The sequence below is a fragment of the Odontesthes bonariensis genome, chromosome 10 (assembly GCF_027942865.1).
Source record: "Odontesthes bonariensis isolate fOdoBon6 chromosome 10, fOdoBon6.hap1, whole genome shotgun sequence".
Classification (NCBI taxonomy): domain Eukaryota; kingdom Metazoa; phylum Chordata; class Actinopteri; order Atheriniformes; family Atherinopsidae; genus Odontesthes; species Odontesthes bonariensis.
The window spans coordinates 2,867,816-2,890,492 of NC_134515.1; the positions used below are offsets into that span (position 1 = coordinate 2,867,816).

The 22,677-nt window shown below is 47.3% G+C and overlaps 1 protein-coding gene across 1 annotated transcript; it reads right to left on the bottom strand.

Annotated features, from left to right (window-relative positions):
- Positions 1-1,706: 1,706 nt before the first annotated feature.
- edem2 (ER degradation enhancer, mannosidase alpha-like 2) lies at positions 1,707-14,276 on the bottom strand. The gene is made up of 11 exons (XM_075475941.1): positions 14,016-14,276; positions 10,567-10,677; positions 9,759-9,798; positions 9,577-9,682; positions 8,734-8,859; positions 8,328-8,539; positions 8,097-8,238; positions 6,770-6,894; positions 5,842-5,986; positions 3,429-3,550; positions 1,707-3,195 (listed from the first exon to the last, which is right to left on the bottom strand). Exons 1-11 carry the CDS (start codon positions 14,105-14,107, stop codon positions 2,278-2,280), a joined length of 2,139 nt encoding a protein of 712 aa, XP_075332056.1. The 5' UTR covers positions 14,108-14,276; the 3' UTR covers positions 1,707-2,277.
- Positions 14,277-22,677: the final 8,401 nt, after the last annotated feature.

The window sequence follows — 22,677 nt, forward strand, 5'->3', positions numbered from 1 at the left end:
ACAAATATACTTGGTAAGACTTTGATTTTTTTCCACTCCCACTGGAAAAAATGCCCCTCCAAAAATAAGTAAGAAAAACAACAAATAAAATACGTTTTTGCTTGAAATAAGCATAAAAATCTGCCAATGGAACTAGTGAAAATCGTCAAGATTTCTTGAAATTAGATGTGATATTTTAGCCTGGGAATTCCCATGCTGCTTTGCGCTCGATTTCATTCTCACTGCAAAGTCAGCCTGGAAACCACCGCCCTTATTTTTGCCTGAGTTTGGGAACCAATCACAGAGGGGGGCAGCAAGACGATGACGACGTCTATGCGCTACACCGAAGCTTGTAGAGTGTTAATCCAACATGGCAGCGGACACAACGTTACCGTTCGATGCAGCCTTAGAAAGTGTTTCGGAGTAGATTCACCCTGGGGTCATTTGAACCGTGACATCCAGCCAAGTAGCCCACCCGAAGTTTTTCCGATCTTGGCTGAACATCAGCTGAGTTACTGAGTTATCCCGAATAGCTTAGTACAAGCGCTAACGGACCCTGGCAGTATCTCCAAAATTACCACACTAAAATCACATGCCATGACACCAAACTTCTACAGTAGTACAAATATGGTCTGTACTCACCAAACGATGCATTTGGAAGTTTGTACATAGTCCAGGAGTTTATTATTATCATCAACACAAGCCTGATAGCTTTTCTGCTGCTAAAGCTGCGTCGACGTCACTTCTGGGAGCTGGGAGCTTCAAAGTAAGATGAGGGTTGATCTACTACTGTAGACAACAAAGCAAGGCTGCTCAATTTCTCCATTATTAAAATAAATTCACAACTCTACAACATAAAAATTCATGTAGAATATAGCATATAGGCCTACTTTGTTGTCAATTTAAGTAGCTTAGAGCGCAAGTTTACCTTTATTTTCCATTTTTTTCTTCTTCCTCGTCGAATTTCTGTCGTCATCTGGTATAAGTGATACAATTGGCTATGAATCGCGCGCAAAGCAGCATGGGAAGAACCTGACGTCATTTGATAGACATTCGTAGCGCCCAATAAACGGCTCTAGGCATTCGTAGACCACGCCTCAAATACGAGAAAATGCACACCTAGTTCCCAGACCACCATCTCATCGAGATGTGGACGCGTCAGCCAGGCTAATGATATTTGGGACTTTTGAGATAAAAGTGATCTTGAAATTAGCTTAAAAACCTCTTCAAATGTAAAAAAAAGCTTTTTCATATTATATGTGACTCAAAACAATTTGTTTTCAAGATATTCCAGATGTATTGTCTTCAAACAAGTCCCTGTTAGTATTAATCAACTTTCAAAGTTCTGTTTTTCCCAGTTTAATGTTTTTTACGTAACCGTGACGACCGGCTGACTTCACCGGTTTACAGCCGAGTCCTTCTGTGTGGGAGCTTCTGTGCTCACTCACTGCTTTGCATTTTGATTTAAATACATTTAGGCTCATCACATCAGGTGCTTTCAGCGGGTGTGAGGCTGCTTAAAGTTTAAATGCCCTCATTTGCCTCCAGAGGGAAGCTGCGGTTTAAAAACGAGCCGTTTAGAGCCGATAATCACAGTTCAAAGCAGGGCTGGAAGTTTATCCTGGGATGATCCATCTTTAATCTCACTGCTAAAACTCTTTCTTTAAATAACGAGGATTCTGAAACCTTCAGCTTCTTCTACAGAAAAAAAAAAACAGTCCAAGGAGTGAATCTCTCAACATTTTTAATAAATAAAAATATGTTTCAGCTTTAATTTAAGTGACAGCAGGCGCTCTGAGGCCTGCCTTCAACGTTTGTGTTGAAGCAGTTTAAAGACAGGCCTGTAAAAGTGAGGCTTGAATGCTCCTGATGGCCTTTTTAAAGGCTCATTCTGCTAAAAGTACAGTTTTTTAAGCTTGTTAACATGTCCGATAGTGAGTTAAATCAGGCTTCAGTGCTGTGGCTGCAAAGTTCTGCTGAGAACCTACAGAACACCGTCCACAGTCCCAGAGAGGCGAGGCCAGAACCCCCCGAGGAAGAAGAGAAGAAGAACCGGGCCGAGAGGAAGAGTCGGCTGAGGGTTAGCTGGGGCTGCTGCCCAGGCTGAGAGAGCAGCAACCAGGAACCAGGAACCAGGACCAGGAACCAGGACCAGAACCAGAAACCAGATCCAGAAACCAGATCCAGGACCCAGATCCAGGAACCAGATCCAGGAACCGTACAGAGTCACAGCGCCCACTACGCCCCGGGTAACTTTCATGGAGGTATAATCATCGGCCTCCATGAGCCGAGGCGCGTTCAGGTGTTGTCGGTGAAAACTTGTCCCAGGATGGAGAGGCGGGCGCTGAACGGCTGGACGGGGCAGGACAGCAGGGGGGGCGCCTTCTTCTGCCCCGGCTTCAGAGCGATGCTGTCAGGCTGGCCGTGGGCGGGGTCAGGCTGGCCGTGGGCGGGGTCAGGCTGGCCGTGGGCGGGGTCCTGCTGTCCGGGGGCGGGGTCAGGCTGGCCGTGGGCGGGGTCCTGCTGTCCGGGGGCGGGGTCCTGCTGTCCGGGGGCGGGGCCCTGCTTTCCAGGGGCGGGGTCCAGCTGGCTGTGGGCGAGGTCCGACCGGCCGGGGGCGGAGTCCTGCTTTCCGGGGGTGGAGTCCGGCTGGCTGTGGGTGGGGTCAGGCTGGCCGGGGTCTGGTTGTCCGGGGGCGGGGTCTGGCTGTCCGGGGGCGGGGTCTGGCTGTCCGGGGGCGGGGTCCTGCTGGCCGTGGGCGGGGTCCTGCTGGCCGTGGGCGGGGTCCGGCTGGCTGTGGGCGGGGTCCAGCTGTCCGGAGGCGGGGTCCTGCTGTCCGGGGGCGGGGTCAGGCTGTCCGGGGGCGGGGTCCTGTGTCTGTTTGGTCGGCCGTTTTGATTGGCCCTCAGCTTTCTCTCTGGGCTGCGACAGGCTGAGCAGTAGGTCCCGGAGCTCCTGGCGGTCCTGGGCGTGGCGGCTGCAGCAGTAGAGCGCCGCCGGGTCCAAAGGATGAGCCTCCGTGTTAAAGATGAAGCCCCCCGCCCCCAAAACGCACTGCCCCCCTTCGCCCCCCTCCTCCCAGGACCCATCCCCCTCCGTGCCCCCGCCGTGAAGGAAGTGGGCGGGGTCAAAGAGCAGGTAGAGGTACTTGACGGTTTCGGCGAGGAAGAAGGACTCCATCCTGTTGTCCAGCTGGTGGTCTCGAAGGTCTTTGACCTGCGGGAGGAAGAGGAGCTGTGACTTCACCCAACCAAACAGCCAATCAAAGGGAAGCACAGGTGACCCCCAGAGTAACAAACACGCTGAATATGAAATCCTTAGTCAGATTAAGGTGTCTACATGCACTTAATAACTCAGTCTGATTGTAATTTAGCCAATAATCCGATACTTTCAGTGTCATGTGACCCCACTGAGTGATATTCCCGCGACCAGCTGGCAGGGAAACTTACGCTGGCGTAGCCGCAGGGCGTCTTGGCGATCCGCTCGATGGACTCCAGCGCGTCGAGGCCCAGCTGCAGGTAGGTGTGGTCGCCCGTCGCCCTGAACAGGTACATGGCGCTTTCTATCAGCTCTGCAGCAGAAACACACAGAAGCAGAGAGCTGAGAGACGTTCTACACTGAAAACACACCAACACCACGTTATTCACCTCATTCTGCTGCTTAAAAACCCCCCAGAGTCCAAATAAAAGAGCATCTCAGATATTTTGGTGATCTTTCAAGTATTTGAGAAAATCCTGGGAATCCTGGGACAACCTGGGAGCATCTGAGGTTTTTAATCTATGAGTTCATACGTTTGTGGTGGAGGTGGAAACGAATAATTCGTGTAAAACAGGATATTTTGCAAACCACACTGAGTTCAAATCCTCAAATCCAAAGAAAAGGAGCTCCGATGCTTCCTTAACCTCCTTTATGAGAGATGCTGAAGTAATATTTATCTAAAGCACGTTTGTAGAAAACTCATCGAGCGCGTTTCAGAGCAGCAGGTTGTCTTTAAGATATTTAAACCACCTGTCCTGAACAAGCTCAAGGAACGCAGCTGAGGAACAGACCGTTTTTTTAAATCGAAAGAGATGAAAAAGAAGGTGCAACACATAACTGAACAAGTGGAAACAACTCCCGAGCATCTGTTCCACTGTTCCGCTCAGACTCGTCCAACTTTGCCTTTGAACCGTGAATTCCTGCTTTTATCGATTTGTTGACTCCAACTGTCAGACCTGCAGCTTATTTCTCTTTCAACCACCTGCTCCCCATTTTGGTCCAACAGTCCTCTAGTTTTCTAGACTTGTTGTTAGGGCTGTACTAACCTCACGATACGATACACGATATTCAGCCAAAAACAAACAAACAAAAACCAACAGAACAAACAAACAAAACAAACAAACAAACAAACAAAACAAAAAACAAACTAACACACAAAAAAATGAACACAACAAAAAACAAACAAACAAAATATCGATAAAATTGCTCGGCCCTACTTGGTGTCGTCCTTTGTTGCCTACAACAGGCCGTCCCTCTCTGCTGGGTTTGGCTTCGCCTATTACAGCGTATTTGAGTCCACCTGCATCATCTCACCTCATGCAGAATGAATCATTTGGGTATCAAACTAATGCGCACATGCTTGATCCTTAGCCTTCGGTGATGATGCGATGCGTAGGTCATGGTCGATGAGCTCGACCCGGGAGGGTCACCTACAACACCTACTCCATCTTTGGGATCGTTCCATCTGACCAAATCACCCAGACGGTGGATCTGTGGAAGATGGACTGCTCACCGGGACCGAAGCTGAATTCAAAATGATCAGGATCTAAACCAGAGATACTCATTGCGCGGCTCACAAGCCATTTGCGGCTCCTCCAGCTCTAATTGGCGGCTCGCACTCGCATAGTAGCTTATAACAATATGCTAACAATAACAATACATTTTTTCAAATAACACACAGCGAATACTGCACAGTATTAAGTATTTTTATTAAGTATTAATTAAGGCTTAATGTTAAGGCTTAATGGTGTTTCCTAAAGGGGGAACTGTTAAACCTGGCAACGCAGCCCTCTTAAACCAACTCACACTTGACAGCAGAGCACGCTAGCTCCTTTAGCCAGCGCGAGATGCAGGCACAATGGATCGGTTTTTAATTAAAAAAGGGCAAAAACCAGCAAAACAAAAACCAAACAAACAAACCAAAATACAAAATAACAAACAAAACAAAAGCCAAAACAAACAAACAAACAAACAAACAAACAAACCAAAAAAACAAAAGAACAAACAAAAGCCAAACAAACAAACCAAAATACAAAATAACAAACAAAACAAAAGCCAAACAAACAAAACAAAAACCAAACAAACAGACCAAAAAACAAAAGAACAAACAAACAACAAACAAACAAAACAAAAACCAAACAAACAAACCAAAAAACAAAAGAACAAACAAAAGCCAAACAAACAAACAAACAAAAACCAAACAAACAAACCAAAAAACAAAAGAACAAACAAAAGCCAAACAAACAAACAAACAAAAACAAACAAACAAAACAAAAAACAAAAGAACAAACAAAACAAAAGAACAAACAAACAAAACAAAAATGCTCATCCTGAATGTCTCACTATGATTACAACAACAAACTACAAATACAACATGAAGAAAGTCGAGGACATGCACGCCAGCTTCCGCTCAGCCCAGTATTAAGGTAAATATGGTCTGAATTGAAAATGTATTGGCTGTGTTGTTTCTTTTTTTGTGGGATGTTTCATATGTAGAAATGCATATTTGCCAAAGGGGACTTTAGCATGTTGTGGTAAAAGTGGCTCTGCCCTTGATTTAGACACCAGTTCAGTGGAATAAAGCAGTTCTTTCAGGCAGCTCACCTGGTCTGAGGGGGTATCCTTCCCTCTTATCCACAGTGTAGCCCTGAGGGATGCTGTAGAACTCGGGCAGACCCCCGAACTGCCTCCACACCGAGTAATAATTCTGGAAGGTTCTCACGGCACCGTCGAGGTCCCCCAGCAGAGACTGAAACACACAGAGGGAGTTAAAGCGGCCACGGTGGGACTGCACCGGGTTTGTGAGGCCCCTGGATGCAGGGGCGTAGCACCAAATTTGGGGCCCCAGGAACAACCACTACCATGCATATTTGAACCAACATGGACCCTATGTTAGGCTTTTGGGACACTTGTATAGGCTAATAGTTATTATGAAAATAAATACATTTAAGACAAATATGGCTTCTATATCACAATTATGTGGTAGCCAACAAAATGAGAGATTATTTTTTAATTGCTATCACAGTGGTATGCTAAGGAATGGGATAATCAGTTACTGTAGGCTGTAATTTTGACATTTGGGCTCACCTTTCTTGGGAAATAAATCAGTCAGCAGTTGCTTTCCTTCATTTTGTCTCTCTTGCCTTTCTTTTCTTTTCTGAAAGCCTGATTTTTTTTTTGGATGACATCTTTCATGTGCCGGCTGCTGCGTTTAATGCCTAATAATGAAGTGAGTGAATTTATTGCGCATGTACAATCAAAAGTTCGCCAGAAGGCGGACCAAACCAATGCGCACTGATAATGGGGGTGTCTGATATAGATCATAGCCTATTTGCAGGCTGGGATATACATTTCAACAGATGTATTTCCAGTTGGATTTGCATAAATTACCAACATATATTGACATTATTTAAAAAATTATTTTTAAAAAACGAAAGAAGAAGAAAATTTCCCTTAGGGCCCCCCCTGTAGGCTGGACCCTGTGAATCAGTCTGACTTTCCCCCCCTGTTCGACGCCGCTGCCTGGATGTACCTGCAGCCCGGGCCAGAAGGCCTCCAGGCTCTGGAAGACCGGCATGGAGACGGTTCCCTTGTGCATCTGGACCCACAGGTACCAGTCGTCAAAGCGGGTGTAGTTCTGAATGGCTCGGTCGTACGCTGAGGGAACACATCAGAGGTCAAGCTGAGGCTGCAGGTTAACCCAGAAGAACCCACCATGACTCAGGTGTAACTCGCCCTTTAAATGTTCTGGAAAATTCCATGAAAAACTTTATCCTTGATTTCAACTCGTGAATTGCCAGAGTGAGCCATACTTAACACCCTGGTGGGTCATGTGACAGGTTATATGTGATTTAGTCTTCCCATAATGACATTTCCAAGATGTCTGTGTGCCAGGTTAGCACTACGGGCAGAGCTAGCTAAATTTAAATCGCTTGTTTTTTGGTTGCTAAAGGAAAGATTCAAACCATTTAATACCCAATGACACATCTTTGAGACTAGGGAGTGTTATTTTGAGAAAAATGTCAGAAATGTGTTCTATATAGTCGGTTTAGTCTGTTACATGTCCCCCATCATTTTCCTTGATGGAGAAATTATCAAGGTTCTTAACGCCCAATGTGACATATATATCACATTACAGAGCTCTGACAGTGGGGGGTTAGCCTGGGAATTCCCATGCTGCTTTGCGCGCGATTTCATTCACCCTGCAAAGTCAGCCTGGAAACCACCGCCCTTATTTTTTGCCTGAGTTAGGGAACCAACTACAGAACGGGGGGGGGGGGGCAGCAAGACCATGACGACGTCTATGTGCTACACCGAAGCTTGTAGAGTGTTAATCCAACATGACAGCGGACACAACGTTACCGTTCGATGCAGCCTTAGAAAGTGTTTTAAGTAGCTTAGAGCGGAAGTTTACTTTTAAAAAAGAGCAACGTTTGGCGTTGAAAGATTTCATTGCCTCGTCGAATTTCTGTCGCTCTACATACGTCATCTGGTATAAGTGATACAATTGGCTATGAATCGCGCGCAAAGCAGCATGGGAAGAACCAGACGCCATTTGATAGACATTCGTAGCGCCCAATAAACGGCTCTAGGCATTCGTAAACCACGCCTCAAATACGAGAAAATGCACACCTAGTTCCCAGACCACCATCTCATCCAGATGTGGACGCGTCAGCCAGGCTAGGGGGGGGTGGTATTTTGACAAAAATTTCAGAAATGTGTTCTATGTGGTCTATTTAGTCTGTGTTATGACCCCCTTAATTTTCATTTAAGTAGAAATGGGTCCGGGTTCTTATGGGTTAAAGGTGGAATAAAAACAGTAAGTGGCGTCAGGAGGCGCCCGGCGCCGCCAGCCGTACCCTGGAACATGCTGAGGAGCTCCTCGTCCTGCAGCATGATGGCGCCCTTCACCAGATACTCGAAGTAGGAGTCCACTCCGGCTCCGATGCCGGCGTCCTGAGCCACCCACTTCTTGGACAGCACGTCGATGTGATTCCCCACCTGCGCGGGCACACGGACAGACGGGCTGAGGAGCGGGCGGCGCCACGGCGTGCAGCGCGCCGGACGTTTACGGAAGCAGGTGGAGTTACCAGTCCGATGTTGGACCGGGTCCTCCACAGCGCGCCCAGGGCCCGGCGGGCGGCGTCCTCGAACACCGGGTCTCCGGTGAGTCGGCTCAGCGCGGCGAACTCCAGGATGAAGGTTCCCACGCCGGCGGTGCAGGTCACAGGCGTCTCGGTGGGGCTGACGCCGTGCAGCAGGTTCACGGTTCCGTACGGCATCCCGGTGGGAGTCTGGAACGCTGAGAGAGGGAGACGGGTTAGGGAGCCGCCGCCGGGCCGCCAACACGAGGTCAAAGAGGTCGCTGAGCAACGCACTGCCCCCACGAGGGCAGCATGAGGTATGACATCATCTGCATCTGTGTCCCCCCCCCCCTCAGACACGGCAACGCTTCTTCCTCGCTGCTCTCACATTTCTGTTCGTGTGTTTTCTTACCAGGCAGCAGCTTCCTGGCGGCGTCCTCGGCCATCCTCAGCAGCGGTCCAGAACAGGGCCAGCCGGGCTCCAGCTCCATCCCCCCCCTGCCGGCCAACAGGTGAGCCGACAGCAGACCGCCGACCACTAACACAGAAACACATGTGGCCCTGAACACATCATCCCCTCAGAACCGTGGCCCCTGAACACATCATTCAGTGGCCCCTGAACACATCATCCCCTCAGAACCGTGGCCCCTGAACACATCATTCAGCGGTCCCTGAACACATCATTTAGTGGTCCCTGAACACATCATCCCCCTCAGAACCGTGGCCCATGAACACATCATTCCCCTCAGAACCGTGGCCCCTGAACACATCATCCCCTCAGAACCGTGGCCCCTGAACACATCATTCAGCGGCCCCTGAACACATCATTCAGTGGCCCCTGAACACATCATTCAGCGGCCCCTGAACACATCATTCAATGGCCCCTGAACACATCATCCCCTCAGAACCGTGGCCCCTGAACACATCATTCAGTGGCCCCTGAACACATCATCCCCCTCAGAACCGTGGCCCCTGAACACATCATTCAGTGGTCCCTGAACACATCATCCCCCTCAGAACCGTGGCCCCTGAACACATCATTCCCCTCAGAACCGTGGCCCCCGAACACATCATTCGGCGGCCCCCGAACACATCATTCAGCGGCCCCCGAACACATCATTCAGCGGCCCCCGAACACATCATTCAGCGGCCCCTGAACACATCATTCAGCGGCCCCTGAACACATCATTCAGCGGCCCCTGAACACATCATTCGGCGGCCCCTGAACACATCATTCAGTGGCCCCTGGTCCTACCTCTGATGTTGGTTTCGAACACGGACGCGTTGACGTCGATGTCGAAGTCCACGCTGTCCTGGAGCAGCGACGCCACCCTCTGAAACTCGGTCCGGTTCCCCAGAACCTGCAGAGGAGCCGAACGGTTAAAGGGACAGTTCACCTGAACGCCGCCGGAGCTCAGAGTTCCAACGTTAACTTACCAGCAAAGTGTCGAGGGCGTCGATCAGAGTGAGAGAAAAACTGCAGAGACAAAACAGGAAGCATTAAAGCTACCTGCTGTAGTCACACTTTATCAATCAATCTTTATTTATATAGCGCATTTCATACCACAGGCAACTCAATGTGCTTTACAGAAATACAGGTAAATAAAAACATTAATTTTAGCTAACAGTAAGATTAGTATAACTATAACAGCTAATTTGAGTAAGCTAACAAAAGCTAACAAACATGGATAAACTTTCCTCTAAGAGGAGGCATTTAAAAATATAGCTAATAACAGAAAGGTTGATATCATGAATGATAACAGATCTTCAATATATGAATACGACTAAGTTTGCCTCCGAGTGAAGCATTAATAAGATCAGAAACATGGATAAGCTTTCCTCTAAGAGGGAGCATTTAAGAAGCCGTTCAATGGTCCATAAATTTAATTAAAGGGGACTTGGGTAAAAAACTTTCATCTGAGAGGAAATATTAAGGTTTATACAGTGATAATAGGTCTTAATAAACCATTTGAATATGACTAAGTTTTAATTAATAATATAAACCATTTGAATATAACTAAGTTTTCCTCTTAGTGAAGCGTTAATGAGATAAGGGTAGAATGAGAGAGGAAATAACACATTGGGGGAGAGGTCCATTTTATGCATAAAGACACTAAAAAGTGTGATTCAGCCTCCAAAATGAGCAGAAACTACATCTAAAATTCATCCATTTAAATGAATGTTGTGAGAAACGTGTAATTAAACAGCAACAGAGTCACAGCAACGATAACTTCCTGCGCCTCACCTGCCCCAGGTGTCCTGTCCGTCACAGGTGAGGGGGCGGAGCTCATCGTAGGGAAAGGCGTTGTCCAGGTAACTGTTGTAGGCGTGGTAGAACATGGACTTGATGCGCTGCCTGAGACACGAAGCGAGTTACGGTGACGAACACGAGGTTTAAAAATGGAAAAAAAGAGACAAAAAACCAGGCCGAGTGGAAGTAAAACACCTGCTGTAGCTGTCGTCTGATTGGACGAGAGCTCACGCTCACAAAACGAGCTACAAACAGTCTTACAGCTACTTTACATTCAGATTTCACAGCAGACTGTAGCTGGTGTGGGGTTGGATCAGGGCCCGAATGAGCAAAGCTCATTTCCACTTCTGTGATGGCAGCATTAAAGGGACAGTTCGCCTCTTTTGACATGAAGCTGTGTGACATCCCATATCAGCAACATCATTTCTGAACATCTTCTTACCCCCTGCTGCGTCCTGTGAGCAGAGTTCCAGCCTCGTTTTGGTGTTGATGAAGGTAGTCCGGCTAGTTGGCTGGGGTTTAAAAAATAAAGCGTTTTGCTTCTCAGAACAATATGCGTTCAACAGAGTAATACATTTGCATCACAAAATGGTTCTCCAGGAAAAAGTCAGACCTCACAATCTCTTGGCCCTATTTTCTCTCCCTTCGTATCGGACTATAGCCCTATTCGGACGGAACTAGTTTAATGGGGGGACCTGGGGTAAAGTAATAACAACCGGGAAATCTAGTCCCGTCCGAACGCGCCATGTCAGTAAAGATAGCGGAGTATGTCGGTAAACTTTGCCGAGAATTCTACCTCCTGTGAAACGGTCCGGAGTATCTACCATAGGTAATACTAATCCCGTGCGAATGCGACCTTCGGTAATAAGTACGGAATATGTCGTCACATCCTTTTAAAGAGAGAAACAATTAGGTGTGTCTGTTTGCAAACATGGAGGTTCTGGATGAAGCGCTGCTTGCAAGCCCGCACTTTGGCTTGCTTCGACCTGGTCGGCGCCATGTCTGTTTACAGATGGGGTTTACGGAAGTGAAATGAAGACGTGCATAGCATCCAGGATGTGACGGTTGTGCGTAACCAACAACTCCTCCCATGTTAGATGAATATTACAGGGATTTCTTGTCCCGTCCGAATGGGTCATTTCTTCTCCCTGGCGTCGTCTGGTTAACCAACATTACCATACGTCCCCCCTTTGAACTAGTCCCATCCGAATAGGGCTTAAGATTAAGATCCGATTTATTGGTCATGCATACACACAAAATTTGTCCTCCGCTTTCAACCCATCCAGCTTGGCTCCTGTTGACACAGAGACAGATGCCAACCTGGAGCGGTGGGCAGCCATTAATGCCCGGGGAGCATGGGGGTACGGTGCCTTGCTCAAGGACAAGGTGGACTGACACCCCTCCAGCTGTCAGTTCTACCATTTTTTTTGGAGTGGCGAGAGTGGGAATCGAACCTGCCAACCTTCCAGTTATTGGACGACTGACTCACCTACCTTCATCAACACCAAAACGAGGCTGGAACTCTGCTCACAGGACGCAGCAGGGGGTAAGAAGATGTTCAGAAATGATGTTGCTGATATGGGATGTCATCAGTGGCGAGGCTAAGGTATTTTTAGTGGTGCCAAGGCCCCACCGTGAGATAGCTCGGCACCCCCTGGCTCAGCGAATTTTTAAAATATTATATTATGCAAAAACACTTTTTTTTTTTTGCTTAAGGATGCATTATTTTAGTGACCATTTTATTTATTTTCTAGCATTTGTTTTTGTTTTAACTCTTTACTCCCAAAATAAATGTTGAGTTATCTTCAATATTCAATATTTGTCGCAGGCTCTCTGTTATCCCTGTTGAGCCACAAGTCTTTTGAAATGAAGAGGTCAAAATTGAATGTTTTAGGGCAGTGGTTCCCAAACTGTGGTACGCGGAGGTACTGCAGGGGGTACGCGGTGCACGGGGAGTTTTGTAAAAAAAAAAAAAAAAATTTATTAAGGCGTCACACTTTTATGGAGGACTGTTTATGAAGGAGACTGCAGTTTTGTGATGAATGTTACATGAGTTAGGCCTGTTAATGTATTCTTAAAAAATAAGAGAAATGTTCCTTGTTTAAGTTGATTTAGTATTTATGCTATTTTGGTTAATTATTTATATTTCAAGAAAATGTTTTTTATTCTTATGTTGAATTCAACTGAGGTTAAAAAAAAAGAGAGAAAGCCTGAGAATTTTATGTTCAAGTTAAGGATATTAAATAAAATGATTTTCATGTAATAACCACTGTGTTGCTCTACTTTTGGAGAATCATCGCACGCGTTGTATGTGTGAGGGGGTACTCAGGCCAAAAAAGTTTGGGAACCACTGTTGTAGGGGAAAACACTACTCAAAGCAAAACTAATACGGCTCCAAAATTTATAAATGTACTAGTTCGCCTCAATTAGTGAGAAAAAACGTGCCTCTGTGAGCACTGGGGGCTGGGCCCCCTAAAGACCAGATCCTAAAGTCGCCACTGGATGTCATACAGCTTCATGTCAAAAGAGGCGAACTATCCCTCCTGTTGATGCTAAACATTTGTTAAAAAAAAATCTAGTTTGACCTCAGACCTTAAAGGGATAGTTCGCCTCTTCTGACATGAAGCTGTGTAACATCCCATATCAGCAACATCATTTCTGAACATCTTCTTACCCCCTGCTGCATCCTGTGAGCAGAGTTCCAGCCTCGTTTTGGCGTTGACGAAGGTAGTCCGGCTAGTTGGCTGGGGTTTAAAAAATAAAGCGTTTTGCTTCTCAAAACAATATGCGTTCAACAGAGTAATACATTTGCATCACAAAATGTTGTCCAGGAAAAAGTCAGACCTCACAATCGCTTGGCGCTATTTTTGCCTCCCTTGATATCAATGCGTCCAATGTAAACTGTGCAGACCGAAGAGCAGACCGAGCAGTAAATACAGTAACAGGTGCAGCTATCGCTAGGTGGCTAGGGAGTGCTCGGTCTGCTCTTCGGTCTGCACAGTTTTACATTGGACGCATTGATATCAAGGGAGGCAAAAATAGGGCCAAGCGAAGTGAGGTCTGACTTTTTCCTGGAGAACCATTTTGTGATGCAAATGTATTACTCTGTTGAACGCATATTGTTTTGAGAAGCAAAACGCTTTATTTTTTAAACCCCAGCCAACTAGCCGGACTACCTTCATCAACACCAAAACGAGGCTGGAACTCTGCTCACAGGACGCAGCAGGGGGTAAGAAGATGTTCAGAAATGATGTTGCTGATATGGGATGTTATACAGCTTCATGTCAAAAGAGGCGAACTGTCCCTTTAATGCAGAAAAGCTCACAGATTTTAAGACCACATCTTTTCCTGGGACGTCCGAGCACTGTTCAAGCAGACCATGTAAAAGCACAAATAAAAACACCCCCCCACCTGCCTCCCCTCCCCTCTCCGGGGGGGCTTACCTGGTCGCAGCCATCTCCTCCTCCGTGAACTGATGAGCCGCCGCATCGTTCAGCAGCCACACAAACAGCAGCGCGCAGACGAGAGCGCGCATGGAGACTGAACAGACCGCGCACAGAAAATATATTTTAAAAAAACAGTCAAAACAAAGGTGAGAAAACAGAAAAAAACAGAGAAAAACAGAGAGAAACAGAGAAAAACAGAGAAAAACAGAGGCTATCAGGAGGGTTTCTGCTGCTGTTGTTGTGCTGCTGTCAGGAAGCAGGAAGTGGACCAAAGGCGCATGCGCCAACACGGTGTGCTGACGATTGTCTTAACGACTCGTCTCATTGGACGCTGCTGGTCACACGGCAGCGAATGGTCAACGCGACCAATCACGACTGCGATGTTGTTGTTTTTTTTTCAATCCAAAACTTTATTTAACGCAACAGATAACAAAGGAATAATTATTCAAGCTTTCTGCTTCCTTCCAAGCAGCCAGACTTTCTGTACCCTTTAAAGTGATCCTGATCAACATTTTTTTTTAAACTTTATTAACAATTATATACATAACATACGGAAGAGTATTAGGGCCAAGCATAAGTAAAAATATTTATATTTTGCCTGTCGAGATTAAAGTCGAAATGACGACAATAAAGTCGAAATGTTGAGATTGACTTTATTCTCAACATTTCAACTTTATTTTCTCTTCCGTAATAGCAAAACTCTTTAGCCAGGAGAGGAAATATATATAATAGTATAAATGTACAAAGAGTATAGAAACATCTTGCATATAAAATGCATCACTGTAGAGAAAAACTTTTTATTTAAATAAAACTTTTTCCAAAATAAAGTTTGTTTTTAAAGCCTTAGGCATTTCTAAACCGTTGATGTCGGTGCTGTATTGATATAGTTCTTTAAAAAAAAGAGTAAAATTTGCTTTGCTGTCAGTCCATTTCCTTTTGTGGATATGAAATTTACCTAAAAATAAAACAAGCTGTGCAACAAAAAAAAATTAAATGCTTTTCCATTTGGTTATTTTCAAAGTAAAGAAAAATGTCCTTTTTTTTCCGTGCAAATGTACATTCAACCAAAAGATTTGAAAATATAAACAGTGAAAAAATAAATGTGCAATAGATTCATCATACAAGCCACATAAATCACAAGAGTGCTCAATATCCAGTTTAAATCTTTCTAATGTTTTTTTTTTTTTTTTTTTTTGCTGAAAAGGCTGAGCTGTGCCAAAGGACACAAGAAGTGGGCTGAAAATCAGTGGCAGCAGGTCTGATGGAGGGATGAATCCTCCCCAGAGCCCGGAGCTCAACATTACTGAAGCAGTGTGGGATCATGTTGGCAGAGAACGCAACAAAAGGCAGCCCACATCCAAAGAAGAGCTTTGGGATGTCCTTCAAGAAGCCTGGAGAACTGTTCCTGAAGACTCCTTAAAGAAAGGACAGAGAGGGTGTGTTGGAGAACTATTCTATAGATAAAAGTTTAATAAACTGCAGGAGTCGAGCTTTCAGAGCTCTTAAAAACTCATCTTAATCGTACGTTTTGTGTTGAAATATTGTGTTGCAGTAAGTCTGAATATGTGTGGATGTAAAACATTTAAAATAAGTGTTTTTTTCAACAGAAATGACACATTTATTTAGATTTCAGTGTCCTGTTTATGAGCTGATGGGACACCGTAGAATGAGACAGTTTTAAAGCAACCTTAGTGTCACAGGAGGAGCAGAAACTCGTGCACTTTAGCCTATTATCAGTGTCACGGCTGGAATTTCTTCTTCTTCTTCGCTGTTAAGAAAAACAAAGACAAGTTAAATAAGAACTGTTTTCATTTCATGTTGTTAAAAGCAGCCGTTTTCCACTTCCATGGAACAAAAAGTCAACTTTGAATTTAACTAAATCCTCAACCTTACACATCTTTTTCCCCCCATTCTGAAGCTCCCAGTCACAGAGAAAGTGCTCGGTGTGACAGCAGACAGATGATGACAGCTCAGAGGCGGCCGCCACCCCACGAACGTTCAAAGAAACACGGCAATTCTCTTTATTAGATATTTTATATTTATTACAAGCCGAAAACCTCCACAATCCAGAAGCGTTTCAATGGAATAGGTGAGGTTAAGAAGCTGATTGATGCCCTTTCATTTGATATCAACTTCTTGTTGCTTTATTTTCTCTTTCTGACTCACTTTTGCCTGCTTGGGTTTCTTTTAAAATGAATTTTTGCAGGTCGGTGGTGCGTCGGGTGAAACTTGAAGCGCTGCATCTCACAGGACTGCTGATCCGTGCACGTTAACGTGTTGATGCATGCGTTCAGTCAGCGCTCTGAACCAGGGAAGTCTTCCCTTTTTAAGGCACATGGTGCAAACTGCTCATCTGTGCTGCAGGAACTCAGCGCATCGTGATGGGAGGAGGCGGCTTCAGGAGCCACGACGGCGCAGTGCGAGCCAAACGCTTGTTGGTGTTGGCGGACTCACTTGTTATGTTTCCTTGTGTATCCTCATGCACACATGTATGTGTGTGTTACTGGAGTCTGCAAACAGCAGAATTTCTACACTGATGAACCCTCAGTCAGCTTATTTTATAAGATGTGGAATCATTGGTGTGAATATTTACCGTCTTTGCTTTCTTTTAGGGCTGGGCGAGTTAACTCGTTAACGCATTAATTATTTCACGCCCATAAATATTTTATCGCACATTAACGCAGGTTTTATTCTATTTTTTTTTTTCTTTTTTTTTTACAATTTAAAAAAAACATTTTTGAGGTCTTTTGTGCCTTTAATGGAAAGTTCAGAGAGACAGGAAGCAGGGGGCAGAGAGAGGGGGAACAACATTGTGGCAGTTCTGTGCCACCGTGGGTTTCGTCAGCTAGTAAACACAGAGAGCCTTTCTTTATCAGTCTCAATTATCTTTATTTAGACACGTTTATACTGCTCATGTGGAGTCTTCCCGCTCCTGTATCTGACTCCACATGCGCTCCTGGTGTCCTTCCTCTCCCTCCAGGTCCAGCTTGCTACTGTTTTAAAAAGGGAGAGTGATTAGACAATTCGTTTCTGGTGCACTAATCACTCACCTGATGCTGCTTCCCTGAGCCCCTTCCACACCTCTCTCCTGCAGCTGATGCACCACGCCCCCTCCACAAACATAAAGCACAGGGCCGTCCGATGCGGGACTCGAACCGGGGCCTATAGCCTCTGTACATGGGGCGCCTGCTCAACCCACTATGTCCTGTTTTATTATTTATTTTATTCTGTAAAAGTCTGTTGCTCACAGGCTTTTTTTTGTAAAAGTCTGCTGCTCACAGGCTTTTATTTTGTAAAAGTCTGTTGCTCACAGGCTTTTATTCTGTAAAAGTCTGTTGCTCACAGGCTTTTATTTTGTAAAAGTCTGCTGCTGTCTGCTGTGGAACCGGAAAAGAAAGTAATCGGCGGATCCACCAAACATGGAGAAGGGTACGGAACTTTTACTCGGCCATTTTCATTTTAAAGTTCCAGACGGCGGAGTCGACAGAACCAAAGTCATCTGTAAACTCTGCCAAGTTGAATTGTCTTCTCAGCGTAGTAGTTCCAGTCTAAAATATCACTTAAAGGCAAAACACACAACTGATAGCAGCAAGTCATTCAAGGAAACAGACAGTGGAGCGAGGCTTCTACATAAAAACTACAGAAAGATGCTGATGTTAAAAGTGTGTTTGCACAACAAATGTTATGGCACTTTCATTCATATGGCAGCACATTTAAAATAAAGCTAAATGCTAACAGCTATACACTACTTTTGGATTCATTTTTGGATTCTGTGTACAAATGAGATTAATTGTGATTAATCAGGGAAATCATGTGATTAATTAGATTAAACATTTTAATCGTTGCCCAGCCCTAATATAAATACAATTTATATTACTGCTTTCTGTCAGTTGATTTGATGTGTTTTTAGTAATTCTTCCTTTTTTCGGTGGTACTGTTGAGTCCCGCACCGAACGTTGGTTCTTACTTTAGTGAGTCCCCCCTTTATTCTGCAAACTTAGAGCCCTCCGACTGCTTTAAGACACCAGCTCCTGAGACATACGTCACACAGCTGCTCCAACAAAGGTGCATCCATCTTTACTGAGGTGAATCATAGAAAATAAAGTGCGTTTCATGTTCACCTTCCTCATTTACATCCATCTGCTTCAAGGCTTTATTCAATTAGAAACCAGTTCATTTTAATTCAACCAAAACTACATAAGTGTAGGAAAGGAATGACTTTGACAACTTGTAATTTAGAGCTGTTTGCACACACCCATGTTACCGTGACGACTGGGTTAGCGATGGTAAACGGATAGAATAAATATCAGATCACATGACTTTTGCATTTGCAGGTCATGTACGTCCAAGTTATTGTACCAAAGAATAACACCGTCCAGTTCCAACTGATCATGATGACACGTTACACTGTGTCATTATTTATTCAACAAAAACCTAGAGACAACAGAGGAGAAGAATGTGAAAAGCAAAGCCCCCCCCACATGATCGAGCAGCTCGTAAAGCTCAACTCAACAGTACCACTGAAAAAAGGAAGAATTACTAAAAACACATCAAATCAACTGACAGATAGCAGTAAAATCATTTGGATATAAAGTAGGGCTGGGCAACGATTAAAATGTTTAATCTAATTAATCACGATTAATCGCATTTGTAGCAAAATCCAAAAATGAATCCAAAAGTAGTGTATAGCTTTTAGCATTTAGCTTTATTTTAAATGTGCTGCCATATGAATGAAAGTGCCATAACATTTGTTGTGCAAACACACTTTTAACATCAGCATCTTTCTGTAGTTTTTATGTAGAAGCCTCGCTCCACTGTCTGTTTCCTTGAATGACTTGCTGCTATCAGTTGTGTGTTTTGCCTTTAAGTGATATTTTAGACTGGAACTACTACGCTGAGAAGACAATTCAACTTGGCAGAGTTTACAGATGACTTTGGTTCTGTCGACTCCGCCGTCTGGAACTTTAAAATGAAAATGGCCGAGTAAAAGTTCCGTACCCTTCTCCATTTTTGGTGGAGAGAGGGGCCTGATAACTGAAGGCTCTGCCTCCCAAACTGGCAGCCGGTTCCACAGAGAGGGGCCTGATAACTGAAGGCTCTGCCTCCCAAACTGGCAACCGGTTCCACAGAGAGGGGCCTGATAACTGAAGGCTCTGCCTCCCAAACTGGCAGCCGGTCCCACAGAGAGGGGCCTGATAACTGAAGGCTCTGCCTCCCAAACTGGCAGCCGGTTCCACAGAGAGGGGCCTGATAACTGAATGCTCTGCCTCCCAAACTGGCAGCTGGTTCCACAGAGAGGGGCCTGATAACTGAAGGCTCTGCCTCCCAAACTGGCAGCTGGTTCCATCAGAGAGGGGCCTGATAACTGAAGGCTCTGCCTCCCAAACTGGCAGCTGGTTCCACAGAGAGGGGCCTGATAACTGAAGGCTCTGCCTCCCAAACTGGCAGCTGGTTCCACAGAGAGGGGCCTGATAACTGAAGGCTCTGCCTCCCAAACTGGCAGCTGGTCCCACAGAGAGGGGCCTGATAACTGAAGGCTCTGCCTCCCAAACTGGCAGCTGGTTCCACAGAGAGGGGCCTGATAACTGAAGGCTCTGCCTCCCAAACTGGCAGCTGGTTCCACAGAGAGGGGCCTGATAACTGAAGGCTCTGCCCCCCAAACTGGCAGCTGGTTCCACAGAGAGGGGCCTGATAACTGAAGGCTCTGCCTCCCAAACTGGCAGCTGGTTCCACAGAGAGGGGCCTGATAACTGAAGGCTCTGCCCCCCAAACTGGCAGCTGGTTCCACAGAGAGGGGCCTGATAGCTGAAGGCTCTGCCTCCCAAACTGGCAGCTGGTTCCACAGAGAGGGGCCTGATAACTGAAGGCTCTGCCTCCCAAACTGGCAGCTGGTTCCATCAGAGAGGGGCCTGATAACTGAATGCTCTGCCTCCCAAACTGGCAGCTGGTTCCGCAGAGAGGGGCCTGATAACTGAAGGCTCTGCCTCCCAAACTGGCAGCTGGTTCCGCAGAGAGGGGCCTGATAACTGAAGGCTCTGCCTCCCAAACTGGCAGCTGGTCCCACAGAGAGGGGCCTGATAACTGAAGGCTCTGCCTCCCAAACTGGCAGCTGGTTCCACAGCGAGGGGCCTGATGACTGAAGGCTCTGCCTCCCAAACTGGCAGCTGGTTCCACAGAGAGGGGCCTGATAACTGAAGGCTCTGCCTCCCAAACTGGCAGCTGGTTCCACAGAGAGGGGCCTGATAGCTGAAGGCTCTGCCTCCCAAACTGGCAGCTGGTTCCACAGAGAGGGGCCTGATAACTGAAGGCTCTGCCTCCCAAACTGGCAGCTGGTTCCACAGAGAGGGGCCTGATAACTGAAGGCTCTGCCTCCCAAACTGGCAGCTGGTTCTACAGAGAGGGGCCTGATAACTGAAGGCTCTGCCCCCCAAACTGGCAGCTGGTTCCACAGAGAGGGGCCTGATAACTGAAGGCTCTGCCTCCCAAACTGGCAGCTGGTTCCACAGAGAGGGGCCTGATAACTGAAGGCTCTGCCTCCCAAACTGGCAGCTGGTTCCACAGAGAGGGGCCTGATAACTGAAGGCTCTGCCTCCCAAACTGGCAGCTGGTTCCACAGAGAGGGGCCTGATAACTGAAGGCTCTGCCTCCCAAACTGGCAGCTGGTTCCACAGAGAGGGGCCTGATAACTGAAGGCTCTGCCTCCCAAACTGGCAGCTGGTTCCACAGAGAGGGGCCTGATAACTGAAGGCTCTGCCTCCCAAACTGGCAGCTGGTTCCACAGAGAGGGGCCTGATAACTGAAGGCTCTGCCTCCCAAACTGGCAGCTGGTTCCACAGAGAGGGGCCTGATAACTGAAGGCTCTGCCTCCCAAACTGGCAGCTGGTTCCGCAGAGAGGGGCCTGATAACTGAAGGCTCTGCCTCCCAAACTGGCAGCTGGTTCCACAGCGAGGGGCCTGATAACTGAAGGCTCTGCCTCCCAAACTGGCAGCTGGTTCCGCAGAGAGGGGCCTGATAACTGAAGGCTCTGCCTCCCAAACTGGCAGCTGGTTCCGCAGAGAGGGGCCTGATAACTGAAGGCTCTGCCTCCCAAACTGGCAGCTGGTTCCGCAGAGAGGGGCCTGATAACTGAAGGCTCTGCCTCCCAAACTGGCAGCTGGTCCCACAGAGAGGGGCCTGATAACTGAAGGCTCTGCCTCCCAAACTGGCAGCTGGTTCCACAGCGAGGGGCCTGATAACTGAAGGCTCTGCCTCCCAAACTGGCAGCTGGTTCCACAGAGAGGGGCCTGATAACTGAAGGCTCTGCCTCCCAAACTGGCAGCTGGTTCCACAGAGAGGGGCCTGATAGCTGAAGGCTCTGCCTCCCAAACTGGCAGCTGGTTCCACAGAGAGGGGCCTGATAACTGAAGGCTCTGCCTCCCAAACTGGCAGCTGGTTCCACAGAGAGGGGCCTGATAACTGAAGGCTCTGCCTCCCAAACTGGCAGCTGGTTCCACAGAGAGGGGCCTGATAACTGAAGGCTCTGCCTCCCAAACTGGCAGCTGGTTCCACAGAGAGGGGCCTGATAACTGAAGGCTCTGCCTCCCAAACTGGCAGCTGGTTCCACAGAGAGGGGCCTGATAACTGAAGGCTCTGCCTCCCAAACTGGCAGCTGGTTCCACAGAGAGGGGCCTGATAACTGAAGGCTCTGCCTCCCAAACTGGCAGCTGGTTCCACAGAGAGGGGCCTGATAACTGAAGGCTCTGCCTCCCAAACTGGCAGCTGGTTCCACAGAGAGGGGCCTGATAACTGAAGGCTCTGCCTCCCAAACTGGCAGCTGGTTCCACAGAGAGGGGCCTGATAACTGAAGGCTCTGCCTCCCAAACTGGCAGCTGGTTCCACAGAGAGGGGCCTGATAACTGAAGGCTCTGCCTCCCAAACTGGCAGCTGGTTCCACAGAGAGGGGCCTGATAACTGAAGGCTCTGCCTCCCAAACTGGCAGCTGGTTCCACAGCGAGGGGCCTGATAACTGAAGGCTCTGCCTCCCAAACTGGCAGCTGGTTCCACAGAGAGGGGCCTGATAACTGAAGGCTCTGCCTCCCAAACTGGCAGCTGGTTCCACAGAGAGGGGCCTGATAACTGAAGGCTCTGCCTCCCAAACTGGCAGCTGGTTCCACAGCGAAGGGCCTGATAGACATGTTAGCTGAGTCTCTGGACTGTGAATCCAAAGATTCACAGTCCAGAGACCCAGACTTAGCCACACAGTCCAGAGAGCCTGAGCTGGCCACAGCCACAGAGGCTGACTTAGCCTGAGAGCCCATGGGGCCCCGGCCCATGGACCCACAGTTTCGAGCCCCTCCCTCCCACCCTCAGACTTTGGGGATGTCTGGGATCCATCCCTTAAGGGGGGGGCTCCCCCTCGCCGGATGTCCGGCTGCCGGACAGTCTCCGGCTCCTCCTCCTGCCACGTCATCGGATGTCCGGCCACCCGCCAGGCCGTCTCTGGCTTTGAGCCCTTCCCTCCCACCCTCAGACTTTTGGGTCGTCTGGGATCCACCACTTAAGGGGGGGGGGGGCTCTGTCACGCCCACGGGACTCTGCCCATGTTTTTAGTTTTATGTTATGTTTTGGTTTTCAGTTCTTGTTTTTAGTCTTGTCATTGTTTTTCCCCTCACTCTGGTC